General features: G+C 44.2%; 1 protein-coding gene across 1 annotated transcript in view; it reads left to right on the forward strand.

The window, feature by feature from the left end:
- LOC142013935 (interleukin-6 receptor subunit beta-like) overlaps positions 1 to 20,951 on the forward strand; it is a 58,824-nt gene that overhangs the window by 25,390 nt on the left and 12,483 nt on the right. Inside the window, exons 5-12 of the mRNA XM_074995957.1 lie at positions 3,349 to 3,515; positions 5,125 to 5,261; positions 8,536 to 8,677; positions 8,829 to 8,911; positions 11,272 to 11,482; positions 18,112 to 18,270; positions 19,305 to 19,427; positions 20,028 to 20,180. Of these exons, the coding sequence (XP_074852058.1) occupies positions 3,349 to 3,515; positions 5,125 to 5,261; positions 8,536 to 8,677; positions 8,829 to 8,911; positions 11,272 to 11,482; positions 18,112 to 18,270; positions 19,305 to 19,427; positions 20,028 to 20,180 (1,175 nt within the window). The remainder of the gene's footprint in view (positions 1 to 3,348; positions 3,516 to 5,124; positions 5,262 to 8,535; positions 8,678 to 8,828; positions 8,912 to 11,271; positions 11,483 to 18,111; positions 18,271 to 19,304; positions 19,428 to 20,027; positions 20,181 to 20,951) is intronic.

Raw genomic sequence — 20,951 nt, forward strand, 5'->3', positions numbered from 1 at the left:
GAAGAGTACTGTGTCTGATTATCTCTTCCTTCATGCCAGGTAAAAGAAAAACCTCACACAGAGGCTATAGCTATGCACTCAGAAAAAATTAGGCTTTGAAATACTGACTGCTGAGTTAGAAGATGGGGTAGAAAACCTTTAAATGTTGTTCAAGTATTAAATATTGTCTTTTGGCCACATCTGGAATTCTAAAAATCTGGTGGTGGTAAGTAGTATCACGAGCAGTAAAATAAACATTCCATTCTAAATAGTGGTGTGTTGAGATTGCACACGTTAGCTGTACAAAGTCTCCTGCCCCCAAGCGTGCAAGAAAGGGTGCATAAGTTTTGAGGGAGCATGAGAAAGGAAATCCCCAGAGCATCTTTCTTCTTAGTTCTGATGTTTGTTTAAAAGCCATGAAATTCTATTAAAAGCTTTGCTAAAGTAACTTAAGGCTCCATGGTGCAATTGCTCAGTGGGCACAAGATGCCAAAGTAAATATTTGACCATAAAGTTAAATCTGCCCCCTTGTGTGTATACATTATAATGCAATTTTTAATTCCCCAAATAATGCCCTATATCAGAGGTCAGCCACCCCTGGCACAGGTGTCAAGAGTAGCAAGTGAGCTGATTTTCATCAGTATGAGAGGCAGGAGCTCAGCCACACCCACCCCCCCACACACAGCCAGGCGCTTGCTCAAAGCCATGCTGCCTGTGGATTCACAGAAAACCAGCTAATGCTACCAACCACCACCTAGAGAATGAAGCTCTGCATATTTAATTTATTTATTAATGAAGCTGTTGTAAGTAGAACTATTGGTGACTTGAAAAAGTATCACTGGCACTTAGACCCTAAAGAGAGGTCAAAAGCTCAAATTTCAGCACTCCATCCCTCGGAAAAGTGGTGGCCCCTGCCCCATATTGTAATATAACAATTGTTTTCTATGGCTGTGGATACACATGTAACATTTGTAGAACTTTCTCCTACATTGTGACTGTCAGGTCAAAGGGCCAAATCCTCAGCTGTGCTGTAGCCACTGCACCCACTTTTATTTCCCCAGTATATGAGAATCTTTGGGCTGTTTAGAGACACCTCTGTGGCATCTAAAACCAGTGTCTCTCTCTGCTCCCACCAGTGGAGATATAACTACATTCAAAGGCTTTGGTGGAGATAATTTCTGGGTGCCTCCATGAGCCATAGGAGCTATTGACAGCACAGTTCAGGACAGTCTTCAGGCTGCTCTAGTTTATGTCAGAGAGCTAGCTTGTCAGTGAGCTGACTGACGTAAGAAAGGCGCAGCATACCTTTCCGTCACTCCTCCTGAGAAATATTGAGACCAAAACATTTGATTGTGATGACACTGGCAGTTGAGAACCCTCTGGAGCTTGCAGGTTTGACCTGTAAATTAGCAGAGGTCCCTGTGCAGCTCTGTCTTTCTCACTATACATCTGACAAGATTCAGCTTACAAGGTTGTGGGAAAAGGGGTTTATCTGAGAAGCCGTGTAATTCGGATACATGTGGGGACACTGACTGTAAAGCCTGAAGTTTTCCTAAAGTACTTTAAGATTCTCTATTTGAAAGGCTAGCATTATTTCATTTGCATTCATATTGTATAAAAGTTACATGTCAAATTTGCAAAGACACAAAATAGCAACTCTACAGCTAACCACCACGCTTGAAATAACAGCAGTATTCCGGTTCCAATAGCAGAAACTTCAGAACTGCTGCTTATTTCGAACTTCGGTGCCATGTGGCTGGCACCAAATTCAAAGTCAGTTAACTTGAAATAACTTATGCAATTTGCACTGCTCAAATTCCATACATTATTTAGAGTTACAGCTACAGTATAGCCATAGCCTCAAATCTGGATATAAATAGAATTGCTTGGTAACCCATGTTACACTCATTGATCTCATTCAAATTGATAGGAGTGCAGTAATACCTGAGGCCTCTTGAGTTTAGCTGACAAAAAGCAGATAATTCACCGTGATACTATATACATTTTTAACAATAAATGTTGATGGGAAAGATACAAGTGGGAGATGGATTAAATTAATCTAAACAAAAAGGCCTTCTGATATAATTCAAGAATTGCATTAAGGTCACATCTGGTAATCAAGCAAAGTGTGGAACCAGACATGAACGAACCAAAATTGGTGTGTTAGAAATGAGGCCTAACAGAATAATGGGAGGACAGGCTATTCTGCACATTATTTTTTGGAGTCTTCAAATAGGCTTTTTGAAAGGGGAGTGGGGCAGGAGGGAGATAGAAATGCTACCTGAGTGAAAGATACAAAAATAAGGAGGAAGCTTGTCCATCATGTCTGACCACCTACTGTTTCCTGGGACCCCAAGATCCACTGTGACATGATTGGGCCTTTTCATGCTAGTCTTGAGTCATGTCCTAACTAGCAAGGGATATGTGGATGAAACGCCCACTAGTCATGGATAAATACCAAACAGTCCTGCGGGGTGTGGAACATTGTCACACCCTCCTGCGTCTCCGTTTTCCTTCCCTACCTTATTGTTAACTCTTCTCTGTATGTCTCCCTTTGCTTTCTGTCTAATAAGATCCTGGTTCAGCTGGACGAAATGGCAACAAGAGAAAACTAAAAGCAACGTCCTAAACCGCCCAACTGGTACAAGTTTGCCAGGTCTCAACATGGCTGGTAGCATGCCATGCCCGTATTTTTAAGCAGTGCGATTGTCAGGAAAAATCAGTACCAGAGATAGAAGCTGAATTATCTGTCTTTGCTGTTTTCTTCTTTCCCCATTTCTGTGCAGTTCTCTTGTTTTGTTTTCTAAGAAATGAGATTGGATGTTAACAGTGACTGCCTCTGCTCCAGCCCATCTCAACTAAAGTGCTTTTCCCCCCAGTAAAGGGCAATTAACACCATCTTTAATACTATCTAAAAGATGGTCAAACAAGTAATTTTTCTTTAGGAAAATGCTCTACAGTTAAATGGCAAGGAAACAAGATAAAATATAAAATATTTTATTATATTAAAACTTGAGCCTTATTTAATTCTTTGTTGAAAATTCTAATGCTTTAACTTGTTTTTTGCATCTTTGGTAAAGGTTTAAAAGATTTTTTAAAAATCTGTCATGGTATGAGGCAGATGGAGGTGACTCAAATCCAAGCTTGAACGTTATTTAAAATTGTTTAGTATTGGACAATAAAAGGGTTAGGTTAATATCACTACCTCTTTGGGCCCGTATAGCCAACCAAAATTAATACAAGTCAAAACCTTTGAGACTGCCTCTTATATTTGTGTGTTCTAACTGCCCACAAAATTCATCAGTCGTCCTCTCACTGCTTTAATGAATTATAGTTCAGTAATGTTTATTCTAATGTTTTTGCCTGCAGGTATAATATCTCGAAACATTTTGAAAGAAGTACATCATCAACATCCACCACAATAGAACGAAAGTTCCTTTTTTGGACTCGTGCTGCAACTATTTGGGTATCTGCAAAGTACTCCCATGACAGCTGTGTAAAAACAAAGAACATCTCCGTAATACCCAGCAAGGCAGGTACAGTGCTTCTAATATGGCTTATTATTTCTATTACCATAGAATCTAAGATGCAACAATTGGCTAAAGCTACAGCATAATTTTATTAAAGTTTGGATTTATTTGCTAAATTGTAACTTTCAGTATATACTTCTTACCACCAAATCAAATAGCTAGACCATAATTTGGACATCTGAAGTGAAATCTTCACTCTGATGTAAATGGGGGAAGGGTTTGTAAAAGAGCAATATTCAGAAAAAATATAGCTTATCGGGAGTGGGGGAATGTGCAGATAGGCTTATTCATTTAGTAATCACAAGTCTGACTCCGGTTTGAGCTCAAATCTCTCTTTCATACACACACAAATCAATCTGACTTAGCTCAGCAAACACCCAGGACATGGGTTCTCTAGGCTGAGTCAAAACCCAAGTCCCACTGTCACTGTGGTCCAAGCCAGACCAGTCCCACTGACACAGCTCAAGCCAGACCATCTGTGCAGTGCAATATGGACACATTAGCCCAGCTGAGACCCGGCCCCCTCAATTGTAAGCCCTGCTTTACAATGTAGTATGTATGCTTCAGTCTAGATTTGGAAACCAAGCCTGGATCCGACAAACCTGGGTTCACAATGCAATGGAGGCTTACTGAAGTTAGACAATAATTTATATGAAAGGGTACCACCCTTCCCAATCCACTTACAAGTGAGGTGTCAAGTCCTAGTCTTGGGATCGAGGGGTTTATAGCACAATTCAGCTTGTTATCCTGGCACTGAACTAATCCTTAATTACTTCCTGAAGACTGTGAGTGACTTTGGTCATGGGCTCTTCTAGGAGAGATGGGATTGGAGGTAGGAAGGAGAACAGAGTCCTCACTACTGCAGCACACTACCAGAACCACTCCACACCTGCTATTCTAGCATCTCTTGAGGGGCCATTAGACATAATCTAAAACTTATAAAGTGGCCACACTTTAAGCTAGGGTTGCAATTCTCAGCTGAAGGAGATAAACCCATGCTAGTTCTTACCTGGCTAAAACTAGACTGTAGCGCTGAAAGAGGCTAGTTCATGCATATCAGAGGTGCTAGCTCTGTGGTCTGGGAAGCAAGCCCCTCCTGCCACTTGCACTACTAAAAATAGTATATAGTCATAATGACCTAGCTCAGGTACCTTCCTTGGAGCAGGAATCACATCCCCAGCTCAAAAAGTACCCATACCCTAGAGAAAACAAAATTGTATTTGAACTCTTATGTCTGACACACCCATGAAATACAGAAGCAATTAGAGTTCAGGACAGTTTCTGTTTTGTTTTGTTTTTTTTAAATAGCATTATTAGTGTTGTTATAGACATTCAGATTTGGACTTCTGCTGTTCATGCTCACTTTGAATAGTATTGGTTACTACAAAATCTCACAGAAATAAAAGGGGCGACTTGCAGAGACAGAGCTTACCCCGCACTGAGTAAATGTGGCAAGACTGGGTCTTTGTTTCATACTGAAAAATTTTACTAACAAGTTGTTTCTGGATTTTGAAAATTGAGCTATTTAGTACTGAACAAACAGAAGGGAAAGATGTTGCATTTATCATTGGTTTCCTGCTGTGTGTGTTTATGGCTTCTGTGCTGTTTATTTTAGAGAAGTGTGCTATAAACTCCATAAGTGCTCACCAGTTATCAGACAGCTTAATAATTAAGTGGGATGCACCAAAAGAATCTATGAAATATGCACTGCAATATAAAGAAGCACCTCCAGCATCCTCAGAGTGGATACTGGTGAGTAAATGAAGACAGATCTCAATTAAGCTTCAGCTGGGTATTACTGGTTCTATGACACATAAGACAATTCTGACAAAGAAAATACTTCCTCTTCACCACCATTAGCTTCTGTTAAGATATCCCAGACTGTGGGACAGATTCTGAGCTTGTGTTAGAGCAGCTCTATTGACATTAATGAATCTATGGTGAATTACATCATATATTTGACCCTACATTTTTCAGCCTAACAAGAAAGTGCCAAATGTTGCACCCTTTGTTCATGCTTAACTTCCACCTTTTAGACATATTTAAAATTTTAAATTGGTGCCCAAGAAATCAGATGAGGCATTTTCATTGTCAGTGCAAAAAGCTAGCTTAACATTTTGAATGTTCACAACTCTTTTTATAACTCAGTCTCAGTTGCATGAATGGCTTGAGGACTTGAATCTTTTATCTGACCTCTTCAATGTGCCTCAGATTCAACCTCAAAGAAAGTGGAAAGTCTCCAGATCTTTCCATTATTCTGTATTTCCCCCCCAAATCAATGAATAGAAATGACACAAAGCAAAATGATTGTCTCCTAAAATGCTTCTGCTGACTGTCTCCGCATTAGAGCAAGAACTAGCCATCTAATTGCTTTTATTTATAACTAATCGCAAATATTTTCATGGAAATATAAACTATAATGGATGAGTAGTAAAGAGACTTTCAGGCCCAAATTTTCAAGAGTGTAACTCTGCCAACATCTCAGAACAGGGCTTCTGCTGAGAAAACTCCAGAGCGTCTACAAGGCTAAATTGCTCTGTTGAGGGTTTGTTGGCAGAAGTCAGCTGTTCTGCTGGCAGGGTTATCCCTGTTCCCAAACAGTGTTTTGTTGACAGATTGCCCATGTAGGCAGTTCTGTCGACAGAGAGGCTTCTGGTTGCCAGTCAGCCCTGTTTGTAGTGCTGCCATTCTGCTGTTTTGTCAGAGGAGGGCAGCCTGTCTCCTCTCTGTCAACAGAGCAAGTTGTGTGCAGCAGCAGTCAGTCAACGGAAGCTCTGTCGAGATTTCCCTGTCAACAGCAGCTTCTGTCAATAGAGCTGCCCATGTAGACATGGCCATTATCTAAGTGATATTGGTAATTGTACAAGCTACCATTAGCTGCACACACAAATTAGTATTGAGGCTCCAAGCATATGCATGCAGTTTTGAAATCTGGGTGTCCACTATACATTTCTAATACTTCATTTACCTTCATTTCTAGCTCTTTTGAGCTTCTAAATGAGGGCCCCAGCTCAGTAAAACTCCCAAACTTCTGCTTAAATCCATCCCTAGTCACAGAAGTACTTAAGCCTGCGCTTCTCTTTGAATACATGCTTGAGCTCCACTGAAGTCAATGGGACATAAAGCACATGTTTAAAGCTAAGCACGTGCTAAGAGCTCTTCTTGAGTCAGGATACTTCCTTGAAATGGAGCCTTAATACACACTTTGAGTGTCTAACAGTTCTTTTAAGGCCCAATCCTTCAAGGTACTCAGGTGTACAATCCCATTTTTGACCCACTGCAAGAACACCATAGGTCTGAACTCACTCAAGTACTCTAGGTGTCTGAACACCTATGACCCAGATAAGTACTCCTCCACCTAACAAAACAAAAAGCAGTCAAGTAGCACTTTAAAGACTAGCAAAATAATTTATTAAGTGAGCTTTCGTGGGACAGACCCACTTCTTCAGACCATAGCCAGACCAGAACAGACTCAATATTTAAGACACAGAGAACCAAAAACAGTAAGCAAGGAGGACAAATCAGAAAAAGATAATCAAGGTGAGCAAATCAGAGAGTGGAGGGGTGAGGTCAAGTTACTATTCCTCCACCTAAGTTACAAGCTGGGCCCAATCCAGTAGGCATGCTCAGAAGCCACCTACTGGATTGGATCTCATTCAGTGTCTGCCATCCTGCAGGAGCTGAGTAACTGGACCCTGGGACCTTCCAAGTAGCTGCCCACAGCACTGAACTATACAGTCAGTCATTCTCTCTTCCCCATCTCCCAGTGTTTTTATCCACGTTGGATAAATACTTAAGTAATCATTGAGCCAGAATGAGAGAATAAACATTCTTATAATATCAGATTCCCTCCCACCGGCCAATTATGTTCTATATACCATAGAACAGTTTCACCAGAAGAAAGTAGGTCACACTATGACAAAATACCCCCTAGGTTGGTGAATAGAGCATTGTCCTGAGCGGTGGAAGAATCCTGTTCAAAGCCTCTCCCATCCTGGCCAGCTGAGGGGAGAATTGAACCTAAAATGTCCACTCCCAGGGAAAGGAGCTAACCACTGGACTACTTCCTCCACCTATTTTGTGAGGAACAAGTCAGGCTCCAAGTCCATCCCAGAATAAACCACTGAGCCTCCCTGACTCGAGGTGAGGAGTTCCTATCCATGGATTACTGGAAGAGACACCTATGCCCCTTCAGCTTCAGACTGAGAGGCTGCATCTATACTGGCGAGATCACTCAGACTAGCTGGAGCTCTTTCAAAAGATCCTGCAGAGCATCTACACACAAAATGTGTTCTTCCAAAAGAACATGGTGCTTCTTCCAGAGGCCCTCTTCCTCTCCCGGGTGAGGAAGAGCGACTTTTGCCAAAAGAGTCTTTTGGAACAAAGCATGTAGGGATGCTCTGGGGGCCCTTCTTTCAAAAGAGCAGTCCTCACGGTGCCAGATTTTTCAATCCCTGGCCTGTTCTGTCAAAAGAGTGGGTGTTATGTGGCGGCTCTCTTTCAACAGAGCAGATTGCTCTCTCAATCCCTTTTTTTGTGTGTCGACGTGATCTTTCAAAAGAAGTTTTTTCTGAAGAATTCTTCCGGAAGAACGTCTTTGGAAGGATTGCTGTCGTGTAGATGCAGCGAGAGATGGAGCTTAGGACACTGCCCTCTTGATGGCATCTCCCATTAACTAACACAGGCAGCTCGCCGCCTTGCATACTTTGCATTCTAAGACACCCCCTTTTTCCCATTTGTTGTACAGGAACCCCCAATGCCTAAGTCAGGATTTTGTGGATCAGTGTCATTCCTGTGATTTTCTAGGTACCTAGAAATTGGGTGCCACAATGTTTAGCAATGCAATGCCTCCATCCCTTTGTGGGTCTGGGCCTTTGTAACTCCTATTTAATGATGAGCATCCCTAACTCCCTTTGAAATTAAAGAGCAGGCCCTTATAAACAGCAATAATCACAGACTATTAAATTATGAAAAAGGAACTTTGGCTTAATGATACCAAACTTTGTTTGTAATTTATTGTTCACAGGTGCCCACAGCAAATAATGCTGTTAATATGACTGTCTCCAATTTAAACAGTACATCTTCATATGTCATTCAGCTCAGATGCATATCCAGTGAGGTTCACAATTGTGTTTGCATTTGGAGTAAAGAGATTTTAGTCCCTCATAGTAAGTGACAATTCACTTTATTGTTCTGGTGTTTGATATGAAAGAGGAAATCTTTTCAGTTGTTGTATAAAGTGATGTCCCATTTATAGATTATTGGACAATATGAAAATCAAATTATGTGACTGGATTTCCCCATCCTTCTCTTCTCTAGAGCTGACTGATAAGCCAACAATTTTAGTTAATGAAACCATAGAAATGTCTCCAGGCCAAATAAGTGTTTTTCTTCAGTGGCAGGTAATATATGTTGTTGTTATTATTATGGACATAGCAAAAAAGTTAATTGCTTTGGGTGGAATAGGGAATTTTTTTTCATAATGTTGAAGTGTCAAATATTCTTATACAAGCAAAATTGCATTTGAACATTGGGATGTTGTGCACCTTTGCAGCACCGGTTGTTAGCAGTCCATATGTAAATTTATAGAGTCACGGTCTTAGAGAAAAGTGAGCAAAACCCCTTTGTAAATATACAGAATGATGGATGGAGCAACAGACGAACTCTGGACATTGGCCTAGGAATTGGATTCTCAAGTCTCTCACTCACATAATCACCCCCACCCTTCTCCTTGAAAGGGTCCCTTAGGCAGACACACCCCAGGCCTTAGAGCTAAAATACCCCTTGTCTCACATGCTCGTTAGAAGTTTTATTCTCAAGTGGGACTGACACTTTTGAAAGAGCCCTGATCTAAGAATTCTGAAAGCAAATTCCAAGCTTATCTAGTCAATATCTAAATAGAGAGTCGGTTGCAATGCCCTTAGAACAAGACAGTTCTGTTCACCATGCAGAGTGCTGCAGAATCACATCATGCTATTAAAAGTTTAGACTCTGAGCTCCAGAAGCATCTTCTCTTCCACAGCAGACATTATGATCATGAATCAACTGACTACTGTACATCTGTACTGACTACTTATTTGCTGAAATAAGAAAGGGATGGTTTCCTGACAAAGAGAGCATATAAAAAAAATGTGAGGACAGTAAATTTGACAGCCTTTGAATTCATTGCCAAGGGGGCAGCTGGACATTTTGATGAGAAAGAAGCTATTATAGTCTTCACGAGCCTTAAGTTCTCTCTAAAACCTTAGGGGAAAAGAGGGCTTCCAATTCTAAACCAGAGGGAGGTTGTCACAATCAAAGTTAAGAGTCCAACTAAAAATCAACAGAGACAACAAAAGCTATGTGTGCAATAATCTACCAATGGGAAATTTTGCAGTCTTCTACCTAAAATCATTCTTGGAAAGTTATCCCTTTTACTGGAAGGTGATAAATCTAAACTAGAAATAAAATTACAGGTGGAACATCTCTAGTCTGTCACTCTTAGGACCTGACTCGTGCTGAACCATGGAAGGTCAGCATTTTCCAGAAGCATTATCCACATTTCCACTGTTTACTGTACTCTTAGAAGACATTTAGGAGTTAATGAGATCTAAATAAAAGCACAGAACACTGAGAGCCAAGACTGAGGTAAACAAACATTATGGAGCAATGGAAAACTTGGCCACACCTTTGATACGTGAACATCCAGTTAACTAAAATCTTGCTGGACTACAGATGTTGCCAGAGCAGAGCATATCAGACTGGAGAGTCAACTTGTATTAATTTTAAGGTTATATAAATCACTGTCACGGCTACATACCAATTCCAATATCAAGCTAAAGGAAGAACTTATCTTTAGCTGGAGAGCTTGTTATGTAATTGTTTCATCTGATCCCATCTCCTATAAAATTGAAGGCTTTTTATGCATTTTAGTGCCATTCAAATCAATAGGGATGCATTTAAGCATTCACTTAAGTGCTCTTCTGACTTTGAGTGTAATTTTAAAGCTGCATAAGAGGGTAAGAGTAACTGGGATGTACTTCTGAGTCTTTTATAATCATGAAGAATTATGAGGAAAAAAAAAAGCATGCTCTCTTGCCACAGCTATTTACACAACTTTGGTGCAGAGACCAGTTTGTGACACAAGATTGTAGTATATAGTATCAGTGGCAGGAAGCATAAAATTCATTTGCTTTGGTCAGTTCTCCCCTGGTTCTTATGAGGATCGCTCTCTTTAGTACTACCGTACTAAACAAGCTTCATATCAGTAGGTAATGACTCCTTTCAGATGAAGCAGTTTAATTAAGTCTCTTTCTCCTTACACAGTCGTTCAAAATGTCCTGTAGAATTTAGGGGGCTTATGATTTTCAAATACATTCTTAAGCCCTAACCCTCATGGGCTTCTAGGCTCTTAATAATCAGAGGCACATTTTGAATGCAGTCTACAGAGTATTTTAGCTGCTTCATTCTCATTAATCACTGGATTTGCCCAGGTAAGATCCCAATTAAGCAAAGCATTTAGACACAATTACATACTACATATTTAAATAATTTTAAGCACATGCTTAAATCCAAAGAACATCCTTAAGTGTTTTGTTGAATCATTTCCTAAATCCCTCTCCAATCACAGCACTAAATGTATCTTTTTGACAGTCAAAAACAGGGGAGATTTGTTTATACATAACTGCATGTGTTTCATGGATCACAATTTTTGTGAACAGGCTAATTTTATTAAAAAGGAGATTGATATCTGATTGTTCAGTGATCATATTTTTCTTGTTAGATAACACAAAGCAGGCATGTCATTGGATACCATGTTAATATTGAGAGAATTCCCAACAGTTGCAATGATCAACCAAAATGCATCAACATAACTGAGAGAAGAATTCACCTGAACCTCTCCATGGCTTATTACAGATTTAACGTTTCTGCCTATAATGAAGCAGGAGAATCTCCACAGGTCACTTATGTTGTCCCAGATTTCACTGCAACAGGTACTTTATCACTTATTACAGATGTATGAAGTGTCTCCACTGATTCTCTTCTGTGGGGGGCGTTTCCTTGTAAAAGCAACAGTTCTGGGATCAAGAGGATCCTATTGTTCCTGTTTACTATTTTCTTTAAACCTGCACTAGATTAAGGACTCGTATGAAAACTATCCCAAAAGTACCATGTTATATAACATGTTCTGACAGCTCTATTGTTCTGATTAAAGTTATTCATACTGAAATTAGTGGTTTGTGGGAGATATTGAAACTGAATTCTGCGTGAGCTGATTTAAACCAAGAAATCTGGAAAATAAACTGGAAACCTAAGAGAACAGCTATATTTATTTCAGCTAGTTAGTAAATCTAACGACCTACCAGCAGACTAATTTTACAAGGCATTAAACACACTTATAGTAGGAGGTGGTTGTTGTGCTGTGCAGCCTGGTTGGTGCATATTTACAATAAAAGGTCATCTTGATCTATGGCCACTCTATGAACTCTTTATGTCAGCTTCCAGCCGGTTACACTGGGCACAATTTCCAACATGAAAGTAATTGGCTAGCAAGAAAAAAATTGAGGGGGTTCTTCCAAAAAATTAGGCGGCTTCTACAAAACCCAGGAAATATAATTGGCATTGTACAGTTTCCATGTTTTGCTAGACATCTGCTTGTATATCTCCATTCATATTTTTTTTCAAAAGCAATGTTTCCAAGGACTGGCACCTATATCATAAAAATATTGTAAATACTGGTGTTTCTAGGTTGCTTTATAAGTTATATATTACTTCATATGTCCGTGAACTCTTTTCCTCTGGCACCCATACTGCAACTACTCAATCCATTCATACTTTAGTCCCGAGACTTTCTTCCTGCTCTGTTGCTGACCACGATATTCTCTCTCATTTCCACCAGATCACAGTCAAGATTCTTGTCCTTAACTTCAAGACAGTGCACATCTGTACCACACTGGCTGTCGGGTAGTCTCTTATTTCCCTCCCCATCAACAATGAGCCCCCAGTTGAGCCCCCATTTGTTCATTTCTCCCACAAAGCTCTCTCTATTCTCTTCTGTGCAACCCAAAAGCCTAGAACACACTCAGAATGTAATTCCAAGGTCGCTGTTCTCTTTTCTGATGCCTATTAGTAAAAACAAAATCACAAGTGATGATTAGGCTGTGTGACACCTGGATTCTTAAAACCACATGTAAGAGCTTTCAAATGGTCCAGAACCATTATGCAGAGCAGTGTTTACTTTATGTAGCCACTCCATTGTTTTCTATTACATTTTTAGTCCCTTCCTGCTCCATCCATCTAGGCATCACTATCACTCTATCTGGTGCATCTGCAGTTATGTTTCTGCTCTCTCCTATCCAGCACCAGATTTTCAAATTAGCCCTAAACACAATTATTCTCCTTCCTCCAACATCATTGTCACCTTAGCAAACCTCTCATCTGGTTTTTCTTATTCTCGACTTATTTAGCTCTCCCCACAATTTTCCTCTATCTTTCCCCGCCCCTGAGGAATGTAGCATCCACCACTTCAGTTGTTTCTATCTAATCTTATCGATGGTCACTGGTTTACCAAGTCTTGCACACTTAAATTTCATGCTTTTCCTTAGACATTTGGTTTTCCCTAATGCATGGGTCTTATTCCTCAGTATAAGCACCATTGGGATGATATAGGCTTTCAGTTTGTTTCCCATGAAGCTTCCTTCCTCAGATCCAGTTCCTCTGAGCTAGTTTTGTCACTCTAATTCTTTCTTATAACCACACTCCTACTGGTTTTTTTCAGCTAGAGAATTCTATTTCATCTTCTGCCATTTCTTGACTTAAGTTGCCAGTCTTCCTTCTTAGCAGCAGCTATTAAGTCTTGCCAATTTTGATCATTAAGAGACTATACTATCGTCCAGTTAGGCTATGGCTACACTAGCACAATCTGTCAACAGAAGCTACTGTTGGAAGAGATCTTTCAACAAAACTTCTGTTGACAGATTGCAGCCAGCCACGAAAGTGGCTCACTCTTTTGTTCCACTTTCTCGACAAAGAGCAGCCAGACTCACTCACTCTCGACAGAATGGCCCCCAAAGCCCCATCAGACAGGGTTGCATGGTTGGCAAGGCCTTCTGGGAGACCCAGTGAGACACATCCTTAAAGCCCACCCCTCAACACCCATTCCCTGCCCATTCTGAGGCTTGCCTACCTCCATAAGGGACAGCACAGCTGCTACAGCAGGGTTCACACACTGAGTGAAGCACAGCACTTTCTAGGTAGCCATGGAGTCAGAGCAGCCCCTGCGCTTGCACTGGCCACACCCAGAGGTGCTTCAGCTTCTGCTGAACCTCCTCATGGCCGTCCTCTTCCTCCTCCCCAGGGAGGATGACCCAGACACTACCTTTGAGGTGCACTCCCTAGCTTGCCACATGGGCCCACCTGGGCTCACCCCCCATGTGCTCAGGTGGGTCTGGAAGCACAGCACCAGTTCTGACTGGTGGGAGCAGCTTGTCATGGGGCAGTGGGAGCCAGCAGTGGCTCCAGAAATTCCACATGCAGAAGGACACCTTTCTGGAGCTCTGCGCCTGGCTCTCCCCCACCCCCTGGAGACTGGGCACCTGGCTGCAGCCCGCCATTCCTGTGGAGAACGGATCGCCCTATAGATGTTTGCCACCCCTGACAGCTACTGCTCAATTGGGAACCAGATCTGCATGTGGAAGTCCACCATCAGGGCCATCCTCATGCAGGTAAGGCACTCTTGGGCTGCAGGTCCTGCACAGAGGGAGGTAGATGTCCCACTTAAGGAGGGCCATTGGGGAGTGGGGTCAGGATGGGAGGGGTGGGAAGCCCCATCCCCAAGAGACCATTCTGTCCTACCGTTGCACAGCCCTGCTGCTGGGGACAGTGGCTTCACAGTGGGGGGCAGGGGCTCCTGGAGATCTCAGCGGGAGAAGATGGGAGGGGGCAGGAGAACCACCCCTGGGCTCAGGGGCTCCCTCGCTCAGTCACATGTCCCGCTGCAAGCTGTGAGGGCCATCAACATGCTCCTGCTGTGGAGGGTCAGCTGTCTCACAGACATGGACACAGTCATGGATGGATCCACTGTCCTGGGGTGCCCCCAGCTGCTTTGAAGCTATAGACAGGACCCACATCCCCATCCATACCCCAGACCACAATGCGGCCAAGTACATCAACCACAAGGATTATTTCTCCATCATGCTGCAAGCCCTGGTCAACTACCGTGGACGGTTCCTTGACATGTCCTTTGGGTGGTCAGGCCAGCCACATGACATGTGGGTGTTCCACAACTCTGGCCTGTGCTGGAGGATAGAGATGGGCACCTTCATCTCCCAAGCAGAAGCTGGTGGTTGGGGATGTGCACGTGCAACTGTGCATTATGGGAGATGCCACCTATCTCCTCATAACCTGGCTTATGAAGCCCTACACTGGGCAGCTGGACCCAAGCCAAGACTGCCTCAATGCCCAACTCCACCGGGCATGGATGCAGGCCAAATTCACCTTTGGCTACCTGAAGGAACACTTCTGGTGCCTGCTCACCCACCTGGATGTGGGGAGCACAACATACCTTGAGTTATGGCCGCATGCTGTGCCCTGCACTACACAGTAGACAGGAAGCAGGAGTCTTTCCTCCCAGGGTGGCGGATGCTGCCTGTGGCTACAAACAGACAGGTGCAGCTCCCATCTGCCGAGCCCGTATGGACAGGCTGTGGATCCACGAGGCCCTAAGGGAGAGCTTTGCCAATCGATCCCAATGACCCACCCCGTGCACTCCCAGTGAGGGCCTCAGGCCCACAAGCCTACCCAGTCCCCACCATAACCCCTCCCTTCACCCCCTCACAGCTCCCCAACAAAGAAGAATGCGGGTGGTATTCAAATAAGTTTTTTACTCAAAGATAAACAGTTTGAAAATAAACTATTTACAAGGTGCACAAACAGTGAAGTATCTACAGTGGGGAAGCCTGGGACAGGGGTGGGGGGGCAATCCATGGAGGGAATGGAGGGCCATGACCCCACAGGTGAGCAGGACCTCAAGTAGCATCAGCCTTGGGACCCCTTGCAACCGCAGGTTCGGGGTCCCCATTGGGGCAGGGCTGAGGCTGGGAGCACAGGAAGGTGGTGGGGCTGTGGTGGGGTCTCGGTTAGCAAGGGGAGCGAGCGGGGGCAGACACGGCCCTTGGCTATTGCAGGAGGTCCAGGACACCCTGCAGGATGGCCGGAAGGAGCAGGGATGGAGGGCGAGTGGCAGCTATGGGTGGCTGGGCCAACAGGTGCCACCAGACGCTACTGGTGGCATCAAAGTGAGACATCAGTTGGTCCCAGGCCCACGACTGCCACTCCCGGTCCTGTGTCCACTACTCCTGGTCATCCTGCAGCCACCACTGGAGGAGGTTGGTCAGCCTCCAGAGGGCCCACACTGCTGCCTCCTGGAGGTCCTTGTTCACCCAGTGACATGCCAGCTTGCTGCGGGCCCACCCTCTCAGTGGGAGGGTGCCAGCTCACTCTGGTGCCAGGGAGGAGATGGCTCATCCCTCACTTGGTGCGGGTCCAGCTGTAAGGAAAGCAAGGAGGGAAGATGCTGAGTCATTCACACAATGCAGCCCGAGGCCCTGCCCCCGCCCACTGTGAGCAGCAACCAAAATCCCCCAGGCCAAGGGACGCAGGAGCACAGGCTTGTGTGGCCTGCACAGTGGGCCCCGCTGCACGGGGACTCCATAGCGTTGGGGGGACTGGGATGACCAGTCCAGATGGGCTAGTAGCCAAGGGGGCGTGTCCAGCCACAGAGTGGGTCTCCACATGAGTGGTGGGTGAGCAGGATGCAGCCTGGCCCTCCCAGCCCACCACCCGTACGTGTACACACACACACACACACACACACCTCTGCTCACAGCACTATCCACGGGAACAGATGCTGACCCTCCCTGGTGGGCATGCCCGCATGCCAGGAGTCACACTCCTTGGTGTGTCTGAGGTCAGGCCAGTGCCCGTGTGGCCAGCCTGCTTCCAGCTGTGGCAGGGGCTGGCAGTCCCCAGGCCCCAGCCCCAGGGCTTGGAGCTCATCCGGGCTCCTGTGAGGCTGGCACCAATCCCCAGGGGCTATCTGATGGGTCTGGGTGAGACATGCTGCCTTGCACGTGGTTGCACATGCTGGGCCAGCAGCACAAGGTCCCACCCAAACCAGCCTGGTGAGGCTCACAGCACACCTCCAACTGCACCTGCCCCCGCGCCCTGGGGTGTGTGACATGCAAGGTACTTACCAGAGGGACCCTCAGTCAACTCTGAGCGTGCCCTGAAGGTGGCCTGACTGGAGGGACCTGGTCCAGGGTGATGACCAGGGTGCTGCCACTGGCCTTGAACCCCATGTCTGCCTCCCCCTCCAGTGGGGTATTGGGTCCTGGGGTGCTCCTGGTCTTCCTCCTCCTCAGCCTCTCATTGCGAGGGTGGGGGAGCTCCTCCATGGTGTCCATGGAGGCAGGTGCTGTGGAGGTATCATCGCCCCCCCCAGGAGGTGGTGGAGCTCCCTCTAGTAGGGGCAGGTGGCCAGTCCTGACCCTGAGCTGCATCTTGCATTGCGGACCCCCAGCGTAGCCCTGCCTAATTTCTTTAACTTTTGCCTGAACCTGCTCCATGGTGCAGGCACGGTGGCCCTGTGACACCAGGCTGGTGGCCAGCCAGGTGTAGGCTGGGGCATTTATTCCTCCCCTTGCCCGAGGAGGGCATGTTCCTTGCCCCACATATCCAGGACGGCCTGGATCTTGGGCCTGGTCCAGGAGGGACTTGATGTTTTTTGCTCTAGGATGGCTCCTGGGACCCCTCAGCCTGCTCCCTGGAAGGCCAGAGGGTCATGAGGGGCCTGGCTCTCTGCCATCTCACCCAGCTCTGTTGTCAAGAGTGGCTCCGAGTTCATGCTGAACAGCAGCATGCTGCTTCCACACTCTCAGCTTTCTGCCATGGGGTTTCTGTGGCTCCCTGCAGCATTAAGAATGGCTGGAGGCAGGGACCATAGAACACTGATTTCTGTGGACAGGGAGCCCCCCAGCCCACCCCCGGGGCACCTACCCAGCACCCTGGAGGACTTTTCTATTGACAGAAGGCTCTTCACAACTTCCAGACTGACTTTCTGTCAATAGATCTGTCAAGAGAGGTGTTCTGCCCCATAGGGGAATGGCAGAATGCTGTCGATCAAAGTGCCGTATTCTGTCAATTTGCTGTCGACAGAACGCACTTGTAATGTGGACACTGTGGTGTTTTGTCAGCAAAACCCTCCAGTGCCTTAAAGTTATCTTACATAGCAGCACAACATTTAATACTACTGCTGACTTCGCTAGGGAAGGGAATGGGTTAGGTTGAGGTGCTTCATCCTGCCGAAGGCTTGAATATTTTCAACCTCCCATTGCTGGTTGCGAGGAGGAAAAAGCAATGCCCAGGAATCAAACATAGGTTTCCCCTAGGGCAGCGCAGAGCACTAGACAAGCTTCAAAACATTTTTTACTGGTGATTAGAGTTCATTAAGCCTTACTACCCACACAGTCACCATGACATGCCACAGGATGCTGAATTCACCCTAATATTGTTTTGAATATTTGCTTTCCTATTTATTGATCTATAAATTTTTGTCTCTCCCCAGTTTTGCCTGGACAAATCACAGTCATTTCACAGGGAAACCAAAGTGTTGTCTCCTGGACTCCAGAATATAAGACAAAGTGTTTTGTGGTCGATTGGGGCACTGGTAAAGAAGATATGCAAATGAAAATCATAACTAAGCCAACAGGCAATTTCACACTAGGTAACAAATCAACTTTCTTTCACAGATCGTCCAGTTATTTGATGGGAAACATGCCTTTTGCACTTGCACTTTTCATACCCGTGGGCCAGGTGAAGATCCTCTCTCACACCTTTACTCTTCTTTATTCTGTGTAAATGGGAGTCACTGTGGCGAGCACTCAGCAGCCACAATCATAGTGGAAGTACATGGGAATTTCAGTCCTCCCTGGGAAACCTACTTGTCATGCTCAGCAAAGAAATGCTGCTGTGTCAACACAGCCTATGTATGGTATCCTCTCTCAACAAACCCAGGATATGAGCTTATGGACTACAAGCCAGCAACAAGATAAGGGTGACAATATTTCCCACAGCTAGTTAAACCTAATACTGTGGCAAAAGCTGCCTAGCAGATGACTTATCAGCCCTTTCCCCAAACTTGTCCCTGTAAAGTCACAGCAACAATTTGAAGCTTATTAGACAGCATATTTGAGTTATGTGCGAAGAGCTACTGTTCAGGAACATTTTATAGGACCTGCCTTCTGTATATTGCTTGAGATCATACAGGTAACCAGGATTAGACTCAGTGTACATTGGAGGAAATTTGACCCAAGGGTCACAACTGAAATTGTACCAATAATTCATCCCCTATTATTTTCATGGATCCTCTTACGACAGGTGTATCCCTGTTTGCCAGACGGAGGATGTGGGGAATACACAATTGAGCCAAGAGGCCTTGAGCTATTTTATTTTCCATTTTCCACCCTGTAGCTCCATCTGTACAACCGTTAGACTAGAAGCCAACTTGGCATACTTTACAAACTATAATGTATTACGGCTGTCATTTTAATTATGAAAAAAATCCAATATGCAGGTTGCGTGGTGATGGTCGAGGACACCAACTGGAGAAAGTGTACATTTGGACTCAACATGAAGACCTGGAATTATTAGACCTCACTGAGGGGTTAATACAGAAAAACTTTGTGGTGCTGCAGTTCCCATACACACCATACTTGCAACTATTCAGCAAACACTAATTTCAGCTTGATTGTTTTCCAGATGGGTTACAACCATACAAACTGTACAAACTAATGGTGCATGCATCTAACAAATGTGAATGCGAAAGTTTCATGAAACATGAGAGGACATTTGGAGTGACCCACTTCTACTCAGTTCAAGGAGGTATTTCCTAGAAAAATCTTCATTTTGTTTATTCCCCTCCAATTTGTCTCCTATCCCATCTTCAGTGGGCTGTAATAGAACACTAATATCCTCTCAGTCATGCTGCAGACCAAGTTGTGATGTGCTGGCTGTGTGCGCGAGTGAATGCGATGTTGCTTGCTAGGGACAGGTCCGCAGAGATGATGGGGTAATTATTACAATCCATGGCAGAGTTGTGAAGACAATGGAGCAGGGATTTTGTCCCTTCTTGCAGTGTGTTTGAGTTGTGGCCAAGTTCTATACCCTTACTCACACTCTGACTAGCACCACCCTTCATGCCATTGTGACTATAGGGTGAGTAAGGCTATCCTTAGCAATTTCATCCACGGCAGCTGGATGTCTCTACCTTCTTTGAGATTGCTTTAGGCAAGACTCAGACACTCCCTGTATGTAATTTTTGCTTTCCCTCCTCTACCAGTATCTTTGTGCCCCTCTGCAAGTTAGGGAGGTGCTTCCTACTCAGTGGCCAGTTTGTACGTATGGATTAGCCTGCAGCACATTGCATTACAGAAACAGTGATCAGTATGATTTATCTATCTTTAAAATCACCCGACGCTTCAGTTCCTAGGATAGGTCCAGCTACTGTGACAATTTCAAATATCAAGAAGCATTCTGCTTTTGTGAAATGGACTGAGGTACCTGCAGAAGACTGTTTGGGCTTTCTGCAGGGATACAGAATCAACTACACAGACACAATGAAGAATCTTTCTCTTGGTAAGTCACCATCTCTCATCATCATAAGACAAAAGCAACACTGCTACCGCTGTGTGTGGGGAGCGGGGAGGAACGTTATAACAGTCTAGCAAGGTTACACAATCCCGAGACAGCACCTGATTATAGGGTAAGCTCTCAATTTATTTTTAAAAGATTAAGGGTCAGCATCACAACAGGTGGCCAAAATTAGATAAATTTAGGCCATGAAAGAGACACTCAGCACATCTTCAGTTAAGCACATCTGTTCAAAAGTACACCATTTACCTCCTGTTCAGCGCAATTTGTTTTAATTTACAAAATGAACAAATTGCCATCAAAGCTTCAACCACTTGTATGACACTAAAATCTACCAGGCTAAATAAAATCTTCAAAGCCTCTTAAAACTCCTGCTGCCAAAACCATAGCAGCAATTTCTACTAAATACTGAAAGGAAGGAAATGCTGTCAGCATATTTACCATATAGCAAAAGGGATTGTGACAATTCACACTGTTTCTGTGTTGCATTATGACTCAGCCAAACTTGCTTCTGAACATTTCTACTGGAGGTCAAAGATAGTGATTTTATTAGATTACAACGAAACAATTTTAATAGTTTCCTGTTCATATTAAAAAACAGATTAGGTAAGTGATCTGTTGTTGCCAGCTCCAAAAGAACATAGTTTTAAGCTGGTTCCTGAAGGCGCTATATTAATAACAAAATATTTATTGAACAGTTAGATGCTAATGAACAAAGGGCTGACTATTTTACATGAGCTCATATAAAAAAGTTAC

Source organism: Carettochelys insculpta, chromosome 5, assembly GCF_033958435.1.
Source record: "Carettochelys insculpta isolate YL-2023 chromosome 5, ASM3395843v1, whole genome shotgun sequence".
Taxonomy (NCBI): domain Eukaryota; kingdom Metazoa; phylum Chordata; order Testudines; family Carettochelyidae; genus Carettochelys; species Carettochelys insculpta.